Source organism: Folsomia candida, unplaced genomic scaffold, assembly GCF_002217175.1.
Source record: "Folsomia candida strain VU population unplaced genomic scaffold, ASM221717v1 Fcan01_Sc023, whole genome shotgun sequence".
Classification (NCBI taxonomy): Eukaryota; Metazoa; Arthropoda; class Collembola; order Entomobryomorpha; family Isotomidae; genus Folsomia; species Folsomia candida.
Genome location: NW_019091215.1, coordinates 1,544,255 through 1,564,788, shown reverse-complemented (window position 1 = coordinate 1,564,788; position 20,534 = coordinate 1,544,255). Strand labels below are relative to the sequence as shown.

General features: G+C 36.4%; 1 protein-coding gene across 1 annotated transcript; it reads right to left on the bottom strand.

Annotated features, from left to right (window-relative positions):
* Positions 1 to 13,478: 13,478 nt before the first annotated feature.
* Positions 13,479 to 16,120, bottom strand: LOC110858904 (cytochrome P450 6j1). Its single transcript, XM_035859054.1, has 4 exons — positions 15,485 to 16,120; positions 14,604 to 15,134; positions 13,849 to 14,100; positions 13,479 to 13,780 (listed from the first exon to the last, which is right to left on the bottom strand). The coding sequence occupies exons 1-4, from the start codon at positions 16,083 to 16,085 to the stop codon at positions 13,617 to 13,619; spliced, it is 1,548 nt and encodes a 515-aa protein (XP_035714947.1). The 5' UTR covers positions 16,086 to 16,120; the 3' UTR covers positions 13,479 to 13,616.
* Positions 16,121 to 20,534: the final 4,414 nt, after the last annotated feature.

Sequence of the window (20,534 nt, the reverse complement as noted above, 5' to 3'; positions counted from 1 at the left end):
ACCCGAAGAACTTTGCGAAGAGTATAAAACCAACTTTGAAGGATACAACCTCCAACTGCGTGATATTCAGATGGAGGAATATGACATGTGCCTACGCGAAGACCAGGAAATGAAGATCCCAAAATAGATCCACAACTACAGAGGGAGAAATCAAAATTTTTTCAATATTTTCGGCGTCGTAGGGATCAAATTATGAAAAATTTGAAACATAGGAATATGCCATCAAGTAAATTTATCCAACAGCCCTCCAACCGGTTTTATTCTCCTACCACAATCAAAACATTCGAGCGTTGGATCACCTATTTTCCTCTATGGAGTAAAGTGGCATTTAAATCGCACCAATTTATTCCACCAAAGACCATCACCACAGCATCGGCTGAAAGTTACTTCAAAGACTTGAAACAGTCTTTCCACCCAAAGAAAGAATTCAGGCCGGATTTTGTTTATAAACATGCAAAAATTGTCATCAGATTAGTCGATCCGGCATTTCAAGCGGCTATTAGCGAAGAGAAGCCAAAGAAGAAGAAAAAATCAAAACTGACCAAGAAACTGCCAAGGAAAGTTTCCCAGCCGGGAAACTCGGGATCGTTGGAGTTCTCCACCGCAAAATGGCGCAAAACCCCAAGGAAATCTCGACTCAGCTACAAGGAAAAAATAAATCTCATACGGAAAGGACTGAAAGAGAAACTAAAAGGACCCAGGTAAAAAGATTCGTCCCTTGAAAAATCGACATCACCAGAGATTCCAACAGGTACTCCAGGAGACGACAATAAAGTCGACTCTCCAGAAACGTCTGATCGATCATCTCCTGGTCCCTACCCGAATGAGTACAATTGCTTTTTAGTTCAAGAGGATTCCGAAGGTCCAGATTTATATGACCCCTTGGAAATTACGACTCGAATTTGGTACACAGAAATGGAAGCCTTAAATGTCTTTGATGAGACAGATTTTGGTTTTACTGGAGTGGAAACCGAAATTTTATCCTTGGCCCCCAACACTTGTGTGACATCTGGAATTGCAATGCCCTATGCTCTTAAAATTATGCAGGACTGCATTATAGATTACCAAGATCAGAAAAAGAAAAAATTGGTTTCTGGCATAATTTACCACTCCAACCACAACGACAAAATGGCACCCGTGCCAATATTCACTACTTCTCCGGTTTGCCTGCCTAACGAGGGTGATTTCGATGACGACTGGGGAATATTATACACCGTGATATTCTTTAAAGTTTACGCCTTTCTTGTTGAGATGGATTTTGCCAAGCACAAAATTAGGTTTATGGACTCATTAGCTGATTACCTGAGTCAAGTGCAAAAGAAGGCCATCTTCAATGCAATCCGTGACGTTCTCAGGGAGAGATATTCAATTGTTGATTGGGTGTTTGAAAACAAGGGATCAGCGCGGCAAGGTATAAATGATTGCGTCATCCTATCCCTGATGAACCTAAAAGCAAGGTTACTGGATTTGGATCACATGCTCCCTCAGCATGTTAACCTGTACGATGCCGGAGAATATCGGGACAACATGATTGAAGAGCTGATGAAGACGACGGACATTGGAAGCACGTTTTTTGCAAAATGTAAAAGCTCAAAGGCGGTGCTGAATCAAATAAATAGGCGAGAAGTTCAAAGGAAGAAGATCTTTGAACTTTTGACAAAAAGGAACCTGATTGCGAAAATTTATAACCGGATGGAAAACATCCAAGCACAACTGGACGATGGGACCACAAACCCATACTTTACACAACTCGAGGTCAGACTTCATCGACTACAAGGCGAACTGGAGAAAGACGTGGAGGAACATGAGCTTGACTTTGCAAGAAATAGAGCTTTGCGCAACTCGCAAGTTACGTAACTGGCAATTTTTGGAATTTCGTAAGTTCACAAAAAATCATTTGTATGTTACGTAATTTAGTTTGATAAATGTGTGTTTATGAAATTTTTCAAATTAACCTTTTCCTTTACATCCATTGATTCTGAAATGAAACATGGATCTATCTAATATGCTTTAATTTTTTCAGCTCTCCTAGCTGGGTCTCCTATTCATCATCAATGCCAAAGTGGGGCCAAATCTGAACCAATCATCACTTTTATGCAGTCTGCCCCTCGACAATAATACAGATGTAATATAATTTTCAAGTTTTTCCAACATTTTGACAGTTTTCATAAACAATCTCACAATGCATGGCTTTTACATGCAAAACTCAGATCTCATGGAATTAAATTTCGTTCATTACAAAAAATAAGCATACCGTTATCTTTCAATTTACATAATGGGCTAATTTGAACGCGAGGGGCGAATTTTAAACTCTTTTCTAGCAACAACTTTGGTTTTTAAAAATTCTACAAAATTTCCAATTATGGTGCGAATTATGGCGCAAACCAAAAATTCGATAACATGTTCCACCAGAATGACTTGCCTGACTTGCAAAAAATCAAATTCTCTCAAAATATGAATTTGAGAAATTCTTGCTAGTTTATGAAATTTATTGAAATTATCAACTCTATCAAAAATATTGCATGCGCTTTTTCCATAAACATGTCAAATTTTTAGTTTTGCTAAAATTCGAAAATTTACAGAATTTTTAAGAAATGAAGTTTTGGCTATAGAAGAATTTAAAATTCGCGCCTCGTGATCAAATTATGAAAAACTTCGAGTATGCTTATTTCTTGTGGTGACCAAAATAAAATTGATCCCATGGAGATCTGAGTTTTATATGTAAAAGGCATGAATTGTCAGAGGAATTCATCGAAAACAAATTTTAAACTTAAATACAGAATTATTGGTAAACCCTGTAATAAGAGAACAAATTATTTTTGAACTTTTTGAGTTTTTTTTATTTCTCATTAAAAGGACAGTTTAAGTTTATTATTTTTCAGTACATCTTCTCGGGTGAATTGTTTTTAAGTTGACATGGCGATTTTATATCTGGAGTTTTGTTAAATTTCAGCAAATCTGTTTCCTTTACAATGTTTCTTAATTACCCTGTTCACACAATAATCCAAGTATTATGGTAAATATACGACATTTTTTATTAAGGTTAGGGGTTTGAATGTTCGACTCCTTTGTAGTCAGCTTTTCTTATCTATGTATGTGTGTGATACAATAATGTATGTATTCATAAAGTAATAACCTTTTAGACTTTTATATTGATGTACAGAACTCATGCAAGCATTTAATCCGTTTAAAAAGTTTAGGTCTAAACGTAAAAATTCATTTTTTTAGAAACAGCAAGAACGATCATGATTACTTTTAATACACGTATAAACATAATTAGATCAATTTATAGACTTAGATCCACGATTAAACTCATGTTTAATTTCTATTGTATCAAGGAAATTATTGTTTGCATTTATAATTATCCAATAAAATAAAATTTTTAACCTCAATTACTTAGCCATGTCCAAATTATCGATGAGATGCATAATTTTTTATAATTAATTACGCAACATACAGCTGGAAACTTTCAAATTATTCATCATCTATAACCGAGAAAATTCAGTACTATTAAGTAGTGTCCTTAACGTAAGATTAGGTGACTCATCGTCACAGGTCTAAAAATCTGAATACTTTTACGCATTTCTCCGTTCTGGGAATTTATTTTAAAATTCTATCAGATCCATTTGTAGACCAGGTCAGTACCAATTTATTAAAAATATGCACTCCAGAGTTTATCAAGTTTTGAAGGAGAAGACCAAAGATAAGACCTCTAGTTAAAAGGCCTTCAGAAAAATTTGGTGTCAAAAAAATTGGCCTATGCTTTTTTAAAAAAATCATCGCCATCCTATTGATCAGCTTATTGACTACAACTGGATCAGATAGATTTTCTATTTTCTATTGCATTCCTCTAGAAAACAATTTTGAAATCATGGTGTGGAAAGTAACCTAAACTCCGTTTCACGTTACATGGAGTACATTACCCGAATGAGCCGAATTATTAGCTCACCCTGCGTAGCATGAGAGCTATTGAATTCCTCTTGTCCGTCTGTCTGTCCATCCGTGTGTTCACAAGTTTTTTGCATCAATTGATGCTAATTAATAATCCCCATGTCCATTATTGAGCATCTTAATCGCACCATTTGTATCGAACAATCCATGACGGAATTGGTGCGAATCAATTCAGAAACTCGATAGGGAAAAGAACAATTTTGGAATTACTAGCACCTTTGGGGTCGAATAATCGGTTATCGAAAATGATGCGAAATAATTGGGATCATATATGCAAAACGCACCAAAAATGCAGAATAGCTGGAAGAAATAATTGCCCAATTTTGATCAATCAGTATGCAAATGGTGCGAATCGGCTGGGAAAATTGACCGACGGAGGATTACAATTTTGGAATTAATATCACTGTTAGTATGGAACAATCGGTTCTCCAAAATGGTGCGAAACAATTGGAACAATCGATGAAAAATGCATCAAAAGTGCAGAATAACTGGAAGAAATAATTACAAAAATTTGGCATCACGATTTAATTGCCACGTGCCAAAAGTCGAAATTATGTCGAAAGTAAATGTTTATTTTCTCGCGTTATCCTACACTATTGGTGCAAAATTATATGATTATAATTTATCTACTTTCACCGATTTTTCTGCACCAGTGGTGCAAAATTGTATAACATTTATGCACTTATTTTGTCAGCTTATTCTGCACCTTTGGTGCAAAGTTATATCAAATCATTATTGCAGGGTGAGCTACTTCTAACGTTACTACGGTTTATTTTATTATTTGGTACCACTTTTTTTTATTTTGGCGTAAAAATCATACGAAATTGACTAATGTAAACGCCAAAATAAGAATAACTGTACCAAATAATACAATAATTCGGCTCATTCGGCTAATTTACTCCATGTTAAAAAGCTGTCTTGTGCCGTGAGATTTTTTGAGACGATGAGTCACCTATCGTCATCTTAATGACGTGAATTTGAACTTCAGAGTATAGACCCATTATTACACCACGACTAATTGTAGGACACAGCTTCATTTTTGTCTATTGCAAATTCGGAGATTTTCGGACATATCAAGTGGATACTATTCAGTTGAAAGTCGCTGTTTTTGTTGACGTCGAGTGCAAAAAGTGCACGACATAACAAGCACGCCGTTTTCTTCGACGTCTTTTCAAGGTGTGGTCGTTTTTGCGGAATTGAGATTTTCTCACATGCAAATATCATAATTTTACATTGCTACATATAAAATTGAAAAGTCATAAAACATATTTGTAATTACCTAAATAGGTCACGCTGTAATTTTGACGCCTTATCAGCTAATAAAATATTTATTTCAGCGGAAAAAACTACGAACAGCCGGTATACATACATATATATATGTATCTGTAGTACGTACATATGTTCGTTTAAACAAGCAAATCCCAACGGCGATAATATTTGCAGCGTAATAACATGACTAAACGGAGTTGAGTATTATTATTATTCAACCTGTAACTATGGCAACCGCATCAGCATCTCCCTACCCTTCGATCAGCACGTATCCACGCGTTGCTATTGGCAACCACTCTGAATTGAGTACAAAATTTCTCGGTTTATCGATCTGAATTTACCACAACCTTTTTCAACTTTTCGTGCATAGAGACAAACAACTCATCGCATTAAGAGTAGGTCATATGGCGATCAAATATCCCAAAATTTTGTAGGAAAAATAATTCTATAATTTTTCTCAACTCCTGCATAGTGTATTTTTGTATTTCCAGCGAAAAAAAATTCAATTGTTCCACATAAGCGCACTTTTGAGCCTTGTTCAACCCGCATGTTTTGCCGGTGGGGGAATTTTTAAACAAAATTTCTTCTTAAATAAGAATATCTCAATGCACTAAGGTTTCAAATTTTCACATTTTTTGATAAAAATAATGATTAAACAAAAACATTAAACAAAAACAGACCCAAAAATTTACAATTGAGTTTTAAATCAAAAATTAGTCTTTTCCTGTAAGCATAAACTTTTGAATTGTGGGGTGACAATGCATTAGTATTATAAATATCATACATGTAGTACCAAGGTATGTATACTTTGATTTATGTATTCTCTAAACTTGCATCGCGTTTAATTTATTTACCGTTGTTATATTTCGTTAATATTATAAACTAAACAGATGGAAAAAAATTCAAAGATTTCAAAGAATAAAATATACTGGTTATGAAAAATTGTATTTTAATTATTACTTTTACAGTCGAAGAACTGACATAACGCTCATTATCTTCGACGGCCTTATAATCTAGTGAAATATATTTTGTTAGATATTACCTAACCCATACCACTCCGGTGACTGTTTATATGCAAATCTATCATAAATGTATTTAATAGCAAAAGGATAAACAGCCAAGTCTCTATGACAACGCAAATGGACTACGTATGTACGTGGGTGTTTTATTATTAATTTTCAAAAGGTATGTTCCGCACTGTTTCTGACCAAACTTTTGATGAAATAACAAACTTCAAATACTTTTAGGATGCTGTGATTTTTTTCAGTTCTGTAGGTTAACATTAACACTAGCAATAACTCATTAAAATTTACCTCGAAAATATGCCAAAATTTACGACTTGATTTCATTATCATCCGAAAACCGTTTTCCCCTGATGTTTTTCTTTAAGTTTCGAAACGAATAATAATCACTAAGGGACAAGTCTGAACTGCACGGGGCGTGGTTTGTGCAGGTAAAGCGATTTTCGTCTGCACTAACCCTCGCAAAAAGCCAGGTATTAGGTGGCGCGTTGTCGTCTAAAAAAAGGCCAACTCTTTATTTTGACCCCACGTTTCTTTTCAACCGGAGGACGCAGCTCCTTCGGGGTTCCTGCATACACGGCCCCATTTATTGCAGTATTACCAGCAATAAATTTTATAAGGAGGAGACCTTTGGTATCCTTGAAAATGGTCATCATCAATTTTTTTGTCAGATTTTTGCACTTTTCAAGTCACGGGCGGTGGCAACCCCTCGTGCTTCCAATGAGGGAATTATTATTTGGTCACCGGGTCATAATAGTAAACCCAAGTACCATATGCAGCTAATAAAATATTGAGCCGGTTCAAGTCTTCATTTAATAGGTTAAAATTGGCATTGCAAAAGTCGACTCGATCCTGTTTGTGAGATACCGAAAGCAATTTTGGTACCCAACGGACGGAAACCATTTTCATACCGAAGTCTTCAGTTAACATGGAACAAATTGCTAGCTTTGGAACACCCATCTCATCTGCTAAATAGGACAGTTTCAATTGCGGATCTCTCATTATTGGTTCCTCTAGTTTCCGGAGCCTTTCTGTGGAAGAAGCGGATTTTGAGCGTCCTGGCGACTTTTTTCCCGAGACCTCGTTTCGCCATCATTTAAAATTATTGACCCAATTGAATTTGTGTTTTGTGTTGGGCAGTTTTCATCGTAAGTTTTAAGCATTCAACCATAAATCTGCGACACGAATTGCCCATCCAGCATTAATAATTAAATTACACTACGACATTTAATTTGCAAATCTAGCATTTTTTCCGTCGAGGTAAAGTTTGCCGATTTATTGCTAGTGTTTATGTTAACCCACAGAGCTGAAAAAAATCACAGCCTCCTAAATGTATTTGAAGTTTGTTATTTCATCAAAATTTTTGTAAGAAACAGTGCGGAACATACCTTTTGAAAATTAATAATAAAACACCTACGTACGTACTTCTCATACATTTGCATGCATATGTAAAGTGCAAAACCCTAAGTGAGCATTAATAGATTGCCTAAACATGACGACCCGTTGCCATTGGCAACCTTGTCAAGTTACAACTCGGGCAACACTTGTTTAATTTTGCGTTGCTGTTGGTAAAGGGTCCAAATAACATTACTGCCAAAATCGTAAAATACTATATATTACAGCTTGAACAAATTTATATAAATTACGTTAACAGCATCATTTTTAAAGAAATATGGCTTACCTCTTAAGTTATTTGCACGTGATGTAACTATTTCAAAAAATGGGAAACAATTATTAGCATAGATTTTGTCATAATAAATTAAACAAGAGAAAGCTGGGACAGAGAGGATAAAAACAGTCATTTGCCCATTTTGGCAGGGGTCCCCGACGTACGATTTTCTTGAAACTTCCAGAGAATACTCGTCAGTTATCCCTGAAGATACTTCAGAAATCAGAACACGCCCGCACGCACTTTTGAAATTGTCAAAATTCATTAAAAAAGAGAAAGCTGGGACAGAGAGGATAAAAATGTCATTCGTCGATTTTGGAAGGGGTCCATGACGTACGATTTTTTTGAAACCTTGAGGAAATACACGTCAGTTATCCCTGAAGATATTTCAGAAATCCGAACACGGCCACACGCACTTTTGAAATTGTCAAAATTCATTAAAAAAGAGAAAGCTGAGACAGAGAGGATAAAAAATATAGAAACTTGTCAATTTTCAAAGGGGTCCCCGACGTACGATTTTTTTGAAACTTTGAGGAAATACTCGCCAAGTATCCCTGAAGATATTTCAGAAATCAGAACTCGCCCGCACGCACTTTTGAAATGGTTAAAATTCATTAGAAAAGAGAAAGCAGGGTTTGGGGGGATATAAATATAAACTTGTCGATTTTTGAATGGGTCCCCGACGTACGATTTTCTTGAAACTTACATAAAATACTCGCCAAGTACCCCTGAAGATACTTCAGAAATCCGAACACGCCCGCACGCGCTTTTGAAATTGTTAAAATTCATCAAAGTTGAGAAAACTGGGACGGGAGGGATAAAAATAGACATTTGTCAATTTTGGAAGGGGTCCCCGACGTACGATTTTCTTGAAACTTACATAAAATACTCGCCAAGTACCCCTGAAGATACTTCAGAAATTAGAACTCGCCCGCACGCACTTTTGAAATTGTCAAAATTCATTAAAAAAGAGAAAACTGGGGCGGAGAGGAGAAAAATGCAAACTTGTCCATTTTTGATGGGGTCCCCGACGTACGATTTTGTTGAAACTTTCAGGAAATACTCTCCAAGTATCCCTGAAGATATTTCAGCAATCTGAACACGCCCGCGCGCACTTTACAAATTATGAAAATTCATTAAAATCGAGGGTGCGGGGCAAAAAACGACATTTTCGTATTTTTCAAAAGTTTCCCGCCACCGATTTGGCTGAAAATTTTAGGGAATTATTTAGAAGTGTTAGGGAACACATTTCAGTCGTCAAATCATCCCCAGCGACAGCGGGAAAGCTTAAAAATTAAAAAATTTAAATTCTGGGCTGGGCTGGGCTAACTTCCTATACATACCTTGGCGCATATTCTACCTTAGTATGGCCCATCGGTTCTCTAAAACACCCACAGCCGGATTTTTATCACACCACACCCCCTTGCCCCAAATCGTTTAAAGCTGCCCTTCACTTAGCGGCATGGCCGTTTTGGCCGTGTGAGTTGCACCATGATCCTGCATGAAAAGTACTGACTAACACTTACAGAAAAATTCCTCGTTTCTCATGCCATCAAAGTATTTAGGTTTCATTTCAGCTATAATTTTTTTTGCATTGATATCCACCATCTTTGCATAATATGAAGTCGTTGTCACGCCATGCGCAAAAAACCACCCGCAACTTTCCACCTTTAGTATTTAACTACTTGTGGTAAAATTTTCAAAATTAAATATTCACAGGTTCAGGAATTGCATTTGGGTATATAATATACAGTTATATTGCAAATGTAGTTAGGACCTTTCAATAGTTTTTCTTGTGTACTTAGGCCCTTTCGGAATTAAATATCGATTGCACTTTGGCCCTTTCGGAATTAAGTATCGAATGCACATTGGCCCTTTCGGAATTAAGAATCGATTGCACTTTGGCCCTTTCGGAATTAAGTATTGACTGCACTTAGGTCCTTTCGGAATTAGTCCGACGAAATGTCGCTTAATATGTTACCAGGCAACCGCGACGACCACATTTTCAATTTTTCTGGAACGAACATTTTCAGAATCGGGGCCAATTTCACGACTGTTTTTTGTCCTTCATAGTACAGCCCGTTACTTTGATTAATTTAGGAAAAATCTACAACGGCGCTCTATGCAAAAAATGTCGCTTTATATGTTACCAGGCAACCGCGACGACCACATTTAGAATTTTTCTGGTTAAAATTTTGCAGGTCCACATAAATGATAAAAACCAACAAAAGTATTTACAATGCAAATATTCGACATGTTTCTAACGGATCTTCTTAAAATAAGAAGTAAAAAATCACGTGACTAAACACAACATAGTTTCGCATGGATTTTTGCAAACTTAGAAAAATTCGTGGCGCCACGAATTCTGTAGAGGTGCGCAGCTGCTACTGCTTTTGTGTTTAGTTGCTAATTTTTTTAGTATAGGCTATCAAAAGATCCCTGAGAAACATGTCAGAGATGGGCACTGTGAGATGCATAATTTACTAAAATTTCCAGTTAACGATAAAATCTGGCTTGGCGCGCGTGTCATATTTGCCGAGGGTGGGGTTAACTGGCTATGGGAGCCACCAAGACCGGTCATCCCATACATTAATTTCCTCGGTGATCTGTGCCAAAATCCGATTCCCGGGTCGGGACTGTACTGGACAACGACGGAGAGTGGGGCCTGGGGCTGGTGCACGATGGCAGAGACAGAGCAGCTTAAGTACGTCTGCGAGTTTGATACCTCCATAACTACGACGACGCCACAGACAACCACGCCCACAGGATCAACTCCGCCTGTCGGAATCACATCAAGTCCTGCGACATCTACGGAAACTACGACACCTGCAAATGCCGGAAATCTATTGGATATGATTTCTTTAAAAATGTTAACCTTGTCTCATGTGCTTTATTACTACATTGTTTGAATGAGGTTACAATTTGTTACATCACAAAATTTCATGTAAAATCTGCATACGTCATTAACTGTATGACCCTTGATGGTGGAAATGTATTTAATTAAAATATAGAATAGTAGCAACTAAAGGATGTAGATTTAATTATTCCCGTTTGTTTTTTGGAACGCGACAAAAATTTACGAAAATTGCATAAACTAAAAAGAAAGGAGTTAATGGCATGATTAATATAAGTTGTCGAGAGATGAACTAGCAATGTAACTCAGATCTGGTTGGGACCAATTTTATTTTGTTCACCATAAAAAAATAAGCATACCCATATTTTTTCGTTTTTCCTATCCTAATGCGTTAATTTGAGCGCGAAGGGCGAACATTTTTCAGTCAACATCTCGCTTTTTAAAAATATTAAATTTTCGAATTTGAGCGAGAATCCAAAAATTCGAAGACATGTCTCTTCAAAATTAAAAGACTTACTTGACTTAAAATTCGCATGCACTATTTTTTGAAAAATTAAAAATTTGAAAGCGTTGATAATTTTAACGAGCTTCAAAAACTGGCAAAAAATTCTGAAATTGAAATTTCGAGACAATTGGATTTTTCGTAAGTCAGGAAATTATTCTGAAGCGACATGTTTTCGAATTTTTTGATTCGCGCTAAAATTCGAAAATTTACAGAAATTTTAAAAAGCGTGGTTTTGGCTGAAAAATGTTTTAAAACTCGCGCTTCGCGCTCAAATTAGCGCATTATGAAAAATGAAAAATATATGTATGCTTACTTTTTGTAGTGAGCAAAATAAAATTGGTCCCAACCAGATCTGAGTTGTACAAATAAAAGACTTGCATTGCTAGCAGAGCTCGGCAGATATCGGGCGAAAACCTCCAAATATCCGGATATACAGTATGTCACTTTATTGTAGATGCAAGGCATCCATGCTTTATATAAATCACAAATACTCCACAACGGGTTAATATTTCAAATTCGTTTTTAGACCAATTATTAGAAATATTTCATACTACATTCGTGCAAAATTTCAAATGAATTGGGCTAAAACTGATGAAATTATAGATATTTAAATCTCAAAAAGTTGCAAATTGCATGCCACAAAATTGTAGATGCAGCTGAATAGCTCATTCAATATGTAGCTGGCGTACTTTTGGCGTCAATACCGGCTTGAATTCGTCTTAACCATGAATCTACCAATCTATCAGTGACACTTTGGTCGATCTTACACCACTCTTTTGTGACTATGGTTTTCGGAGAAGCTGCATTTGTCGGTTTCCGTTCTGACGATGGACGCTTCAGGGTTCCCCATAAATGCTAGATCGGATTGAGGCCAGGGGATTGAAAACCCCAACCTAACACCTTTATTCCACTACCCTTGAAGCATTTTGAGCAGATTTTTTTAATATTTATATAATATTCGCCATGTTGGTAGAAAAATCTCTGACCAAAGTCCGCTTTTGTTTCAAATCAACAAAGATTTATTTTTATCAAATCAAGATTAGCCTCGTTTGCCATGATGTCAACGACGCATTTCAATGCTACTATCCCGTTCTAACGGAAACTGCCTCAAACCATTGCATTTCGGCAAGAATTCGAAAGTTTCACACCACATACTAAGTGTTCCCACAGCCAAGATTTCTTTGACACCTCTATTTTTAACAATTATCCCCAGAAATCAATTCTTCACACTTTCGATTTGCTTCCACCACACTCTGGTCACTTCATTTGAACCAGAGAGCTGATTTTCGGTCTCATCCAGGAAGAAAAATTTTTTCCTGTCACAAGCGGACATCCTGAGTTCTGCCTTCCCAAATCTAAGGATTACTTGGGGCTTGTTATTCAAATCTATGGTGTTTATTTTGACAAATCTCCCGATAATTCAGCGAATATCTGCCTGGTTATAATCGATTATAGGTGGACATCAGTGCAAAGGTCACTTTGAACACTTCTCGCAATATTTGGGGTGAACAGAGGAGGACCATCCTCACCGTTCTTATAATTTTCGTGTGATCACATGGTGCTGTACTGCGTTTTTGACCCCGATCGTGATGGTTCAAAAGAGTTTCGATCCATTTCCTTTTTTTGGACAATATTTTGTGAAATTTCATGTTTTCCGAAAATTTTTCCACAACTGAGCCCTTTTTTATAACTCACGCCATTTTCCGCCCGAAATTCTAGATTGACCTCGTTGTTACGTACCATTTTGGAATAAAATTTCTACAAAATATTTTCTATTGACAATATAAACAACTGTTCTTACCCAAAATAAACATTCCCGAACAAAATTTGTATGTAGCCTGAAATAATGGGTCGTTATCGTAATTAAACTCAGCTGCATCTACAATTTTGTGGCGTGCAATTTGCAACTTTTTGACATTTAAATATCTATAATTTTATCAGTTGAAGCCCAATTCATTTGAAATTTTGCACGAATGTAGTATACAATATTGTTAATAATTGGTCTGAAAACTAGTTTGAAATATTAACCCGTTGTGGAGTATTTGTGATTTATATAAAGCATGGATGCCTTGCATCTACAATAAAGTGACATACTGTATATCAATATCCGGGCCAAAACCCATTTCCAACCTCCAAATATCCGATATTCGCCGAGCTCTGATTGTTGGTGATAATACTTTTGAATACCCGCAAGAAATTCCAAGTACACCATTTTTTATTTATTAATTATAACTTGTATACATACCAGTACATAAACCTAAAGAAAAGTGATTCAGAATAAACTAAAGCATGTATTAATTTTTACTTCATTTCTGGAACAATTTCACCTTTAAATTAAATATTATATTATATTTGGGCAAAGGATAACATCACACTTTCCGGTTGTATAATTGGAGCCATCGTTTTCTTAAATTTAATCGGAACATTGGTATCCAGGCAGGGTTCCAGCTTAAAGTTTAGAAGAATGTGGCAAATAGCTAATTTCACTTGGAGAACGCCCATACGGGTACCTATGTAAATATAAAACAAATAAAAAAGAACTCCATAATTTGGTAAACAGAGGAAATTCAATGTTTACCGATACAAATCCTAGGCCCTTGGCCAAAGGGAAGGAACGCAAAGGGATCTATGGTGCCCTTATTCTCCCCCAAAAATCGGTCTGGATTAAACTCTCCCGGTTTTTCGTAATACTCCTCATCATGATGAAGCCCAGTCTGGGAGACAAGTACCATGTCACCCGGGTTCAAAACTAACCTTGTCCCTGGGAGGTGATATTTTGTTTTACACGTCCGCACCAAAATTCCAACCGGTGGACATATTCTTAATGTCTCTGCAAGTAAGAAGCTTTATTTGTGAGACCTTCAAAGTTTCAAATTTCCCGGTCTCACCCATATATGTTCAAAAAATATTTATTCACTCAAAGTTCATTCATTCAAACCCTTGGAAAAAAATGTTTACTTCTTATTCATACTGCTTCATACTTAGTTCATTTATAATGTGTAAAAAATATGAAGACATTATTCATTATTCACTATTTCACCATGCTTAATTTTATTAAAAATTCACAGTATAAGATGAATTTCTCAACTTTCCCTATGTATTAAGCATTGATGGTTAAAAAATGAAACGATGAGAAAAATATTCATTCATTACTCATTCACACGAATTGAATTCAATATCCATTTATACAGAAATCAGAATAAAATATTCATTCAAATTTTGAATATTGAATGAATAATTTATTCATTCATCATTCATCCAAATTTTGAATATTGAATGAATAATTTATTCATTCATCCTTAAATGAATGAATGTGAAAATGTATGGTCTCACCATTCACCACCGCGTTGAGGTATTCCATTTGATTTACTCCGTCGAAAGTTAACTGTCCACCATTCCCTTGAATCACATGGTTCACCTCGTCCCACAGTTTGATTTGGATATCCGAGTTTAACGCTAAATGATAAACGCAACTGGATAAGGTAACTTCGGAAGTTTCATACCCCGGGAGAACCATGCCGAATAGATTAGCTGTAATAAAATCTTGACCATCTTGGTTGTCAACGCCATCCGTGTACAACTCCTTTCTCGACGAGTAGACAAGGTCGACAAAATCATTCTTCGATTTGAAAGTTTCCGCGTCGCGCTGAGTCCCGCGGGAATTTTCAATCTTACTTTCAGCCAAGTGATCATAAAATTTTGCAATTTCCCTGTCAATTATGGAGAATCGAAAGTATGCCGATATCCTGGGAAACCATTGGACGAAGAAGATTTGAATGGCATCAAGCCAATTATCATAGGTTTGAACCCTGTTGGAAATTCTTTCAAATACGGACGGTTTTTGGGAGTGGAGGCAGCCGGTGTCTATATAATTTAAATATTGTAAGTCATTAAATAACCAAATAGCCGCCCAAAGATCGTAATTATCTACATTGTAAATAATCCTGTAATAAGGATTAGTGGCAAGTTAACCCACATAGATACATAGTTTTACCGCAATCGTAAAAATTTGGGATATCTTGAAGTTAATTTGTTACTTCGCTAGTAATATACTTATATTTGTTACTTATTAGTTTACATATATGTATATTACCAGTAAGGTAAGAAACTTATTCGATGGTAAATGTAATCCCATGCTTGTATCGTTACGTATACACACTAACCGCAAAGAGAATAAATACTTAGACATTACTGAACTATATATGTTGTATTACCTAGATTTAACGATACACTGGCCGCCACATCCAAAGTATATTTATGGCTCGACAGTTTAAAATTGACCCGTCCATCTTTCATTAATTCCACTTCCCGGTTCAAATACTCCACCAAGTTCTTGCCAAGTTTATCCACATGGCTAAAATTTCGCTTTACCTTACTCGGTGTGAAGGCAGAGTCTAACTTTGCCCTAAGATTTTTCCACTCATCGTCTTGCAGAAAGACCAAAGTTTTTGAAACGAGATAGTCCCCTTTGAAATTAAGCATGGAATTAGCCCTATCAAAATTGGCGGCATCCTTAACCAAAATCTGTTTTAGTATGGCTGGATCCCGCAAAATGAGCGTCTTCTGACCCACAATTACACAACCGGCCAATGGAACCTTTGCCTGTTTTGCTCGGTTATATAAAGTTCCTATAAACTGCGACATTCCACCCACCCCGCGAACATGGAATTTAGCAAAATCGTTCGAAACATCGCCAAGAAATAAAACATGGCAGGATTCGTAAAACTTTTGGATTTCAGGCTTGTATAAAATATAACTGTAAATTTTTATAAAAACGAGAAACGCAAAGTTGGAGAGGAACGAGAATAACGACATTGCGTTAAAATTAATGTGTTACGGTCTCAAGTTAATCAACTACTGGACACTCGCAGTACATTTTCTATTGAGAAGTGTTGGTATCCTTGAAGAGGATTAAATTGCGAAATTTTCAAGTATATCTAACTAATTTGATGCAATAAAAAGCGGATAACTTGTAGGGCAATTTCCATTATGGAAATTCCATTTCGCTTTACACAACAGGTTGCAATAATCTTTTTAATTGCTTTATGTAACTTGAAGTAAAAAATGGTGCAAGTTTCATTCCAGCACAGTACATAGACAGGGTTCTGATTATAAGTATGATAATTTTAATGCATATGTACGTACCTAATTCTGTAGTAGGTACAAATTATTCACCATTGTAGAATTAATTTTTTTAGCCGATTTAAGCTCTATCTGTGTAACACTTATCCGATTTCTCCATACGTGCCGGTATTATGAATCTCACAAATATGTATGTATAACTCATCTGCCATCCACTTTCACACAGTTGGAACGTATAAGTTAAGTAATGTGGTTGGGATAAAAGAATATGAGGCTTTTGGCTATGTCAAGAAATTTCTGAGGTTTTTACCAATGGATTGCTTTGCGGTTATGTAAGTGCTGGGAATTCCTCACACAATACATATGTAAACTAGTTGAACTTATTGGCATAAGGCCATGCCGTACATATAGGTAGAGGTAGTTATTACATAAAATACTATGATCGAGGAGTTATAATTAAGCACATTTCTGCGTGAAAAAAGCATTGAAAAATGTGTTTAATTTTAATTCCTCGACCATAAACTGATGATAATTATTAGCGTACACTTTTTAAGTAATTGTCAAAACCCGAGTGGTTATGCATACGTGTGAACATACACACGTCAAAAAATCTTGACGTTAGAAATGCTACGAAATACTCGGACTGAAAATAATTATTTACATATTTACATCTACAGTGGCAGCAAGATAACCTTACCCCGCCGAATCTTAAGGCCATGCGCGCACAACGACAGGCTCGATCCTGCACAAATCGCCTAAAAAACAGGGTCTCGTTTTTAGTCTCACTCTAGTGACCGTAATAGTTGACCTTCTGAGGTCAAACTTGGCACACACACTCACAATCATATTCCCCAGGGTGGTATTCAAGGATTTTGACCTAGGTCACCTACGTGACCTTCCAGAAATTACCAAACTTTTTGCACCATATTTGGTTTTTACACTCTAGTGACCTTAATATTTGACCTTTTGAGGTCACACTTGACACACACATTGCCAATCATATTCCCCAGGGTAGTTTTCAAGGATTTTGACCTAGGTCAATTACGTGACCTTCCAGAAATTACCAAACTTTGTGCATAATATTTGGTTTTTACACTCTAGTGACCGTAATACTTGACCTCTTGAGGTCAAACTTGGCACACACACTCACAACCATATTTCCCAGGGTGGTTTTCAAGGATTTTGACCTAGGTCCCTTGAGTGACCTTCCAGAAATTACCAAACTTGTTGCATAATATTTGGTTTTTACACTCTAGTGACCGGAATAGTTGACCTTCTCAGGTCAAACTTGACACACACACTCACAACCATATTCCCCAGGGTGGTTCTCAAGGATTTTGACCTAGGTCCCTTGAGTGACCTTCCAGAAATTACCAAACGTTTTGCATAATATTTTGGTTTTTACAGTCTAGTGACCGTAATACTTGACCTTCTCAGGTCAAACTTGGCACACACATTCACAACCATATTCCCCAGGGTGGTTTTCAAGGATATTGACCTAGGTCACCTGCGTGACCCTCCAGAAATTACCAAACTTTTTGTATAGTACTTTTTTTCTGGTTTTAACACTACTTTTTGACCTCTTGAGGTCTTATCTGGCACACTGACTCGCAACCATATTCCTAGGGATGGTCAAAAGTACATGTATTTTAAATACAATTGTATTTTGAAAATACAAAATACGTATTTTGTATTTTGTATTTAAATACAAAATAATCGAAGTATTTTGAAAATACAAATGTATTTTGAGCCAGTATTGGGAATTGTATTTTACAATTGGAAAAAAGTATTTTCACTTCAAAATACAAAATAGTTTTCGAAAATACAATTATGTTAATCGCGCTAGCTTGCCACCAAGTAAATGCGGAACGAGCACACGCGAGAAAACAAGAGAACTTTTATAGAAGGTTTAAACGGTAACTGGCAACTGAAGTAATTTCGTCAAGGCCTTTAGAGTATTTTTTGGATTCGAAAATTCTGATAACGAGGATGAGGTGGACATTGAAGGGCTTGATTTTCTTGACACACATCTGATATGATCTGCGAGATTCTAATTTAGAACATTTCACTGTCATCCATCTTTGTTCTCAAGTCGCACAAACAGTGTAATGAGCAATTCGAAAATAAGCAAGCAATTATGTAATTTTCGGTTAACTTGTTTTTTTAAATTAGTAAATCAGATTTACTAGTGTAAAGAAATGTTTAATTTTTGGATCTACTAAATCCATAAAGCGTGGAGTATTTTGTATTTCAAAAAGTATTTGGATACTAATTATTGTATTTTGTATTTCAAAAAGTATTTAAATACTGTATTTTGTATTTTGTATTTTGGCAAAAAATATTTTGTATCAAAGTATTTTGAAAATACAAATGTATTTTGGGCTCTGAGGTGTATTTGTATTTTGTAGTTTGAAAAAATTGAAACCAAATATTATGCAAAAAGTTTGGTGATTTCTGGAAGGTCACGCAGGTGACCTAGGTCAAGATCGATGAAAACCACCCTGGGGAATGTGCTTGGCAATACGTGTGCCAAGTATGACCTCAAAAGGTCAAAAAGTACGGTCACTAGAGTGTAAAAACTCAAAATATTATGCAAAAACTTTGGTAATTTCTGGAAGGTCACTCAAGGGACCTAGGTCAAAATCCTTGAGAACCACCCTGGGGAATATGGTTGTGAGCGTGTGTGCCAAGTTTGACCTCAAGAGGTCAAGTATTACGGTCACTAGAGTGTAAAAACCAAATATTATGCACAAATTTTGGTAATTTCTGGAAGGTCACGTAGGTGACCTAGGTCAAAATCCTTGAAAATAACCCTGGGGAATATGGTTCTGAGTGTGTGTGCCAAGTTTGACCTGAACAGGTCAACTATTACGGTCACTAGAGTGTAAAAACCAAATATTATGCAAAAAGTTTGGTAATTTCTGGAAGGTCACTCAAGGGACCTAGGTCAAAATCCTTGAAAACCACCCTGGGGAATATGGCTGTGAGTGTGTGTGCCAAGTTAGATCTCAATGAGTCAAATATTAAGGTCACTAGAGTGTAAAAACCAAATATTATGCACAAAGTTTGGTGATTTCTGGAAGGTCACGCAGGTGACCTAGGTCAAGATCGATGAAAACCACCCTGGGGAATGTGCTTGGCAATACGTGTGCCAAGTATGACCTCAAAAGGTCAAAAAGTACGGTCACTAGAGTGTAAAAACTCAAAATATTATGCAAAAACTTTGGTAATTTCTGGAAGGTCACTCAAGGGACCTAGGTCAAAATCCTTGAGAACCACCCTGGGGAATATGGTTGTGAGCGTGTGTGCCAAGTTTGACCTCAAGAGGTCAAGTATTACGGTCACTAGAGTGTAAAAACCAAATATTATGCACAAATTTTGGTAATTTCTGGAAGGTCACGTAGGTGACCTAGGTCAAAATCCTTGAAAATAACCCTGGGGAATATGGTTCTGAGTGTGTGTGCCAAGTTTGACCTGAACAGGTCAACTATTACGGTCACTAGAGTGTAAAAACCAAATATTATGCAAAAAGTTTGGTAATTTCTGGAAGGTCACTCAAGGGACCTAGGTCAAAATCCTTGAAAACCACCCTGGGGAATATGGCTGTGAGTGTGTGTGCCAAGTTAGATCTCAATGAGTCAAATATTAAGGTCACTAGAGTGAGACTAAAAACGAGACCCTGTTTTTTAGGCGATTTGTGCGGGTTGAGCCTGTCATTGTGCGCGCACCGCCTTGAGATTCAGCGGGGTAAGGTTATCTTGATGCCACTGTAGCTTCATTTTGATTTGATGTCCTTATTAACAAGGTGTTAATATTGGTTGGAAACATACCTACCTGTTCAGAAACAAAATTTTCATTCAAAATTCATTCATCCCGATTTCTGACTTAAGATTTTCATTCGCATTCAATCATTCTCTTTCAAGCTCATTTTATTTATTTCATCAGACTTCATTTCTTACATACTTCGCCCCATGTATTACATAAGTATAGGGTGAAAAATGAAATGAGTTAGAAATCCTTTCATTCACAGTCACTCATCTGAAGTGACGGAATCTTTCACTCATTTTTATTCAAATCACCGGAAATTCATTTTTATTCATGATCATTCACTATCATAACCAGCAAAATGATGGCGTAATATATGTACGTTGCCATCCGTTGCCTCGACTCATCTTACCTTTC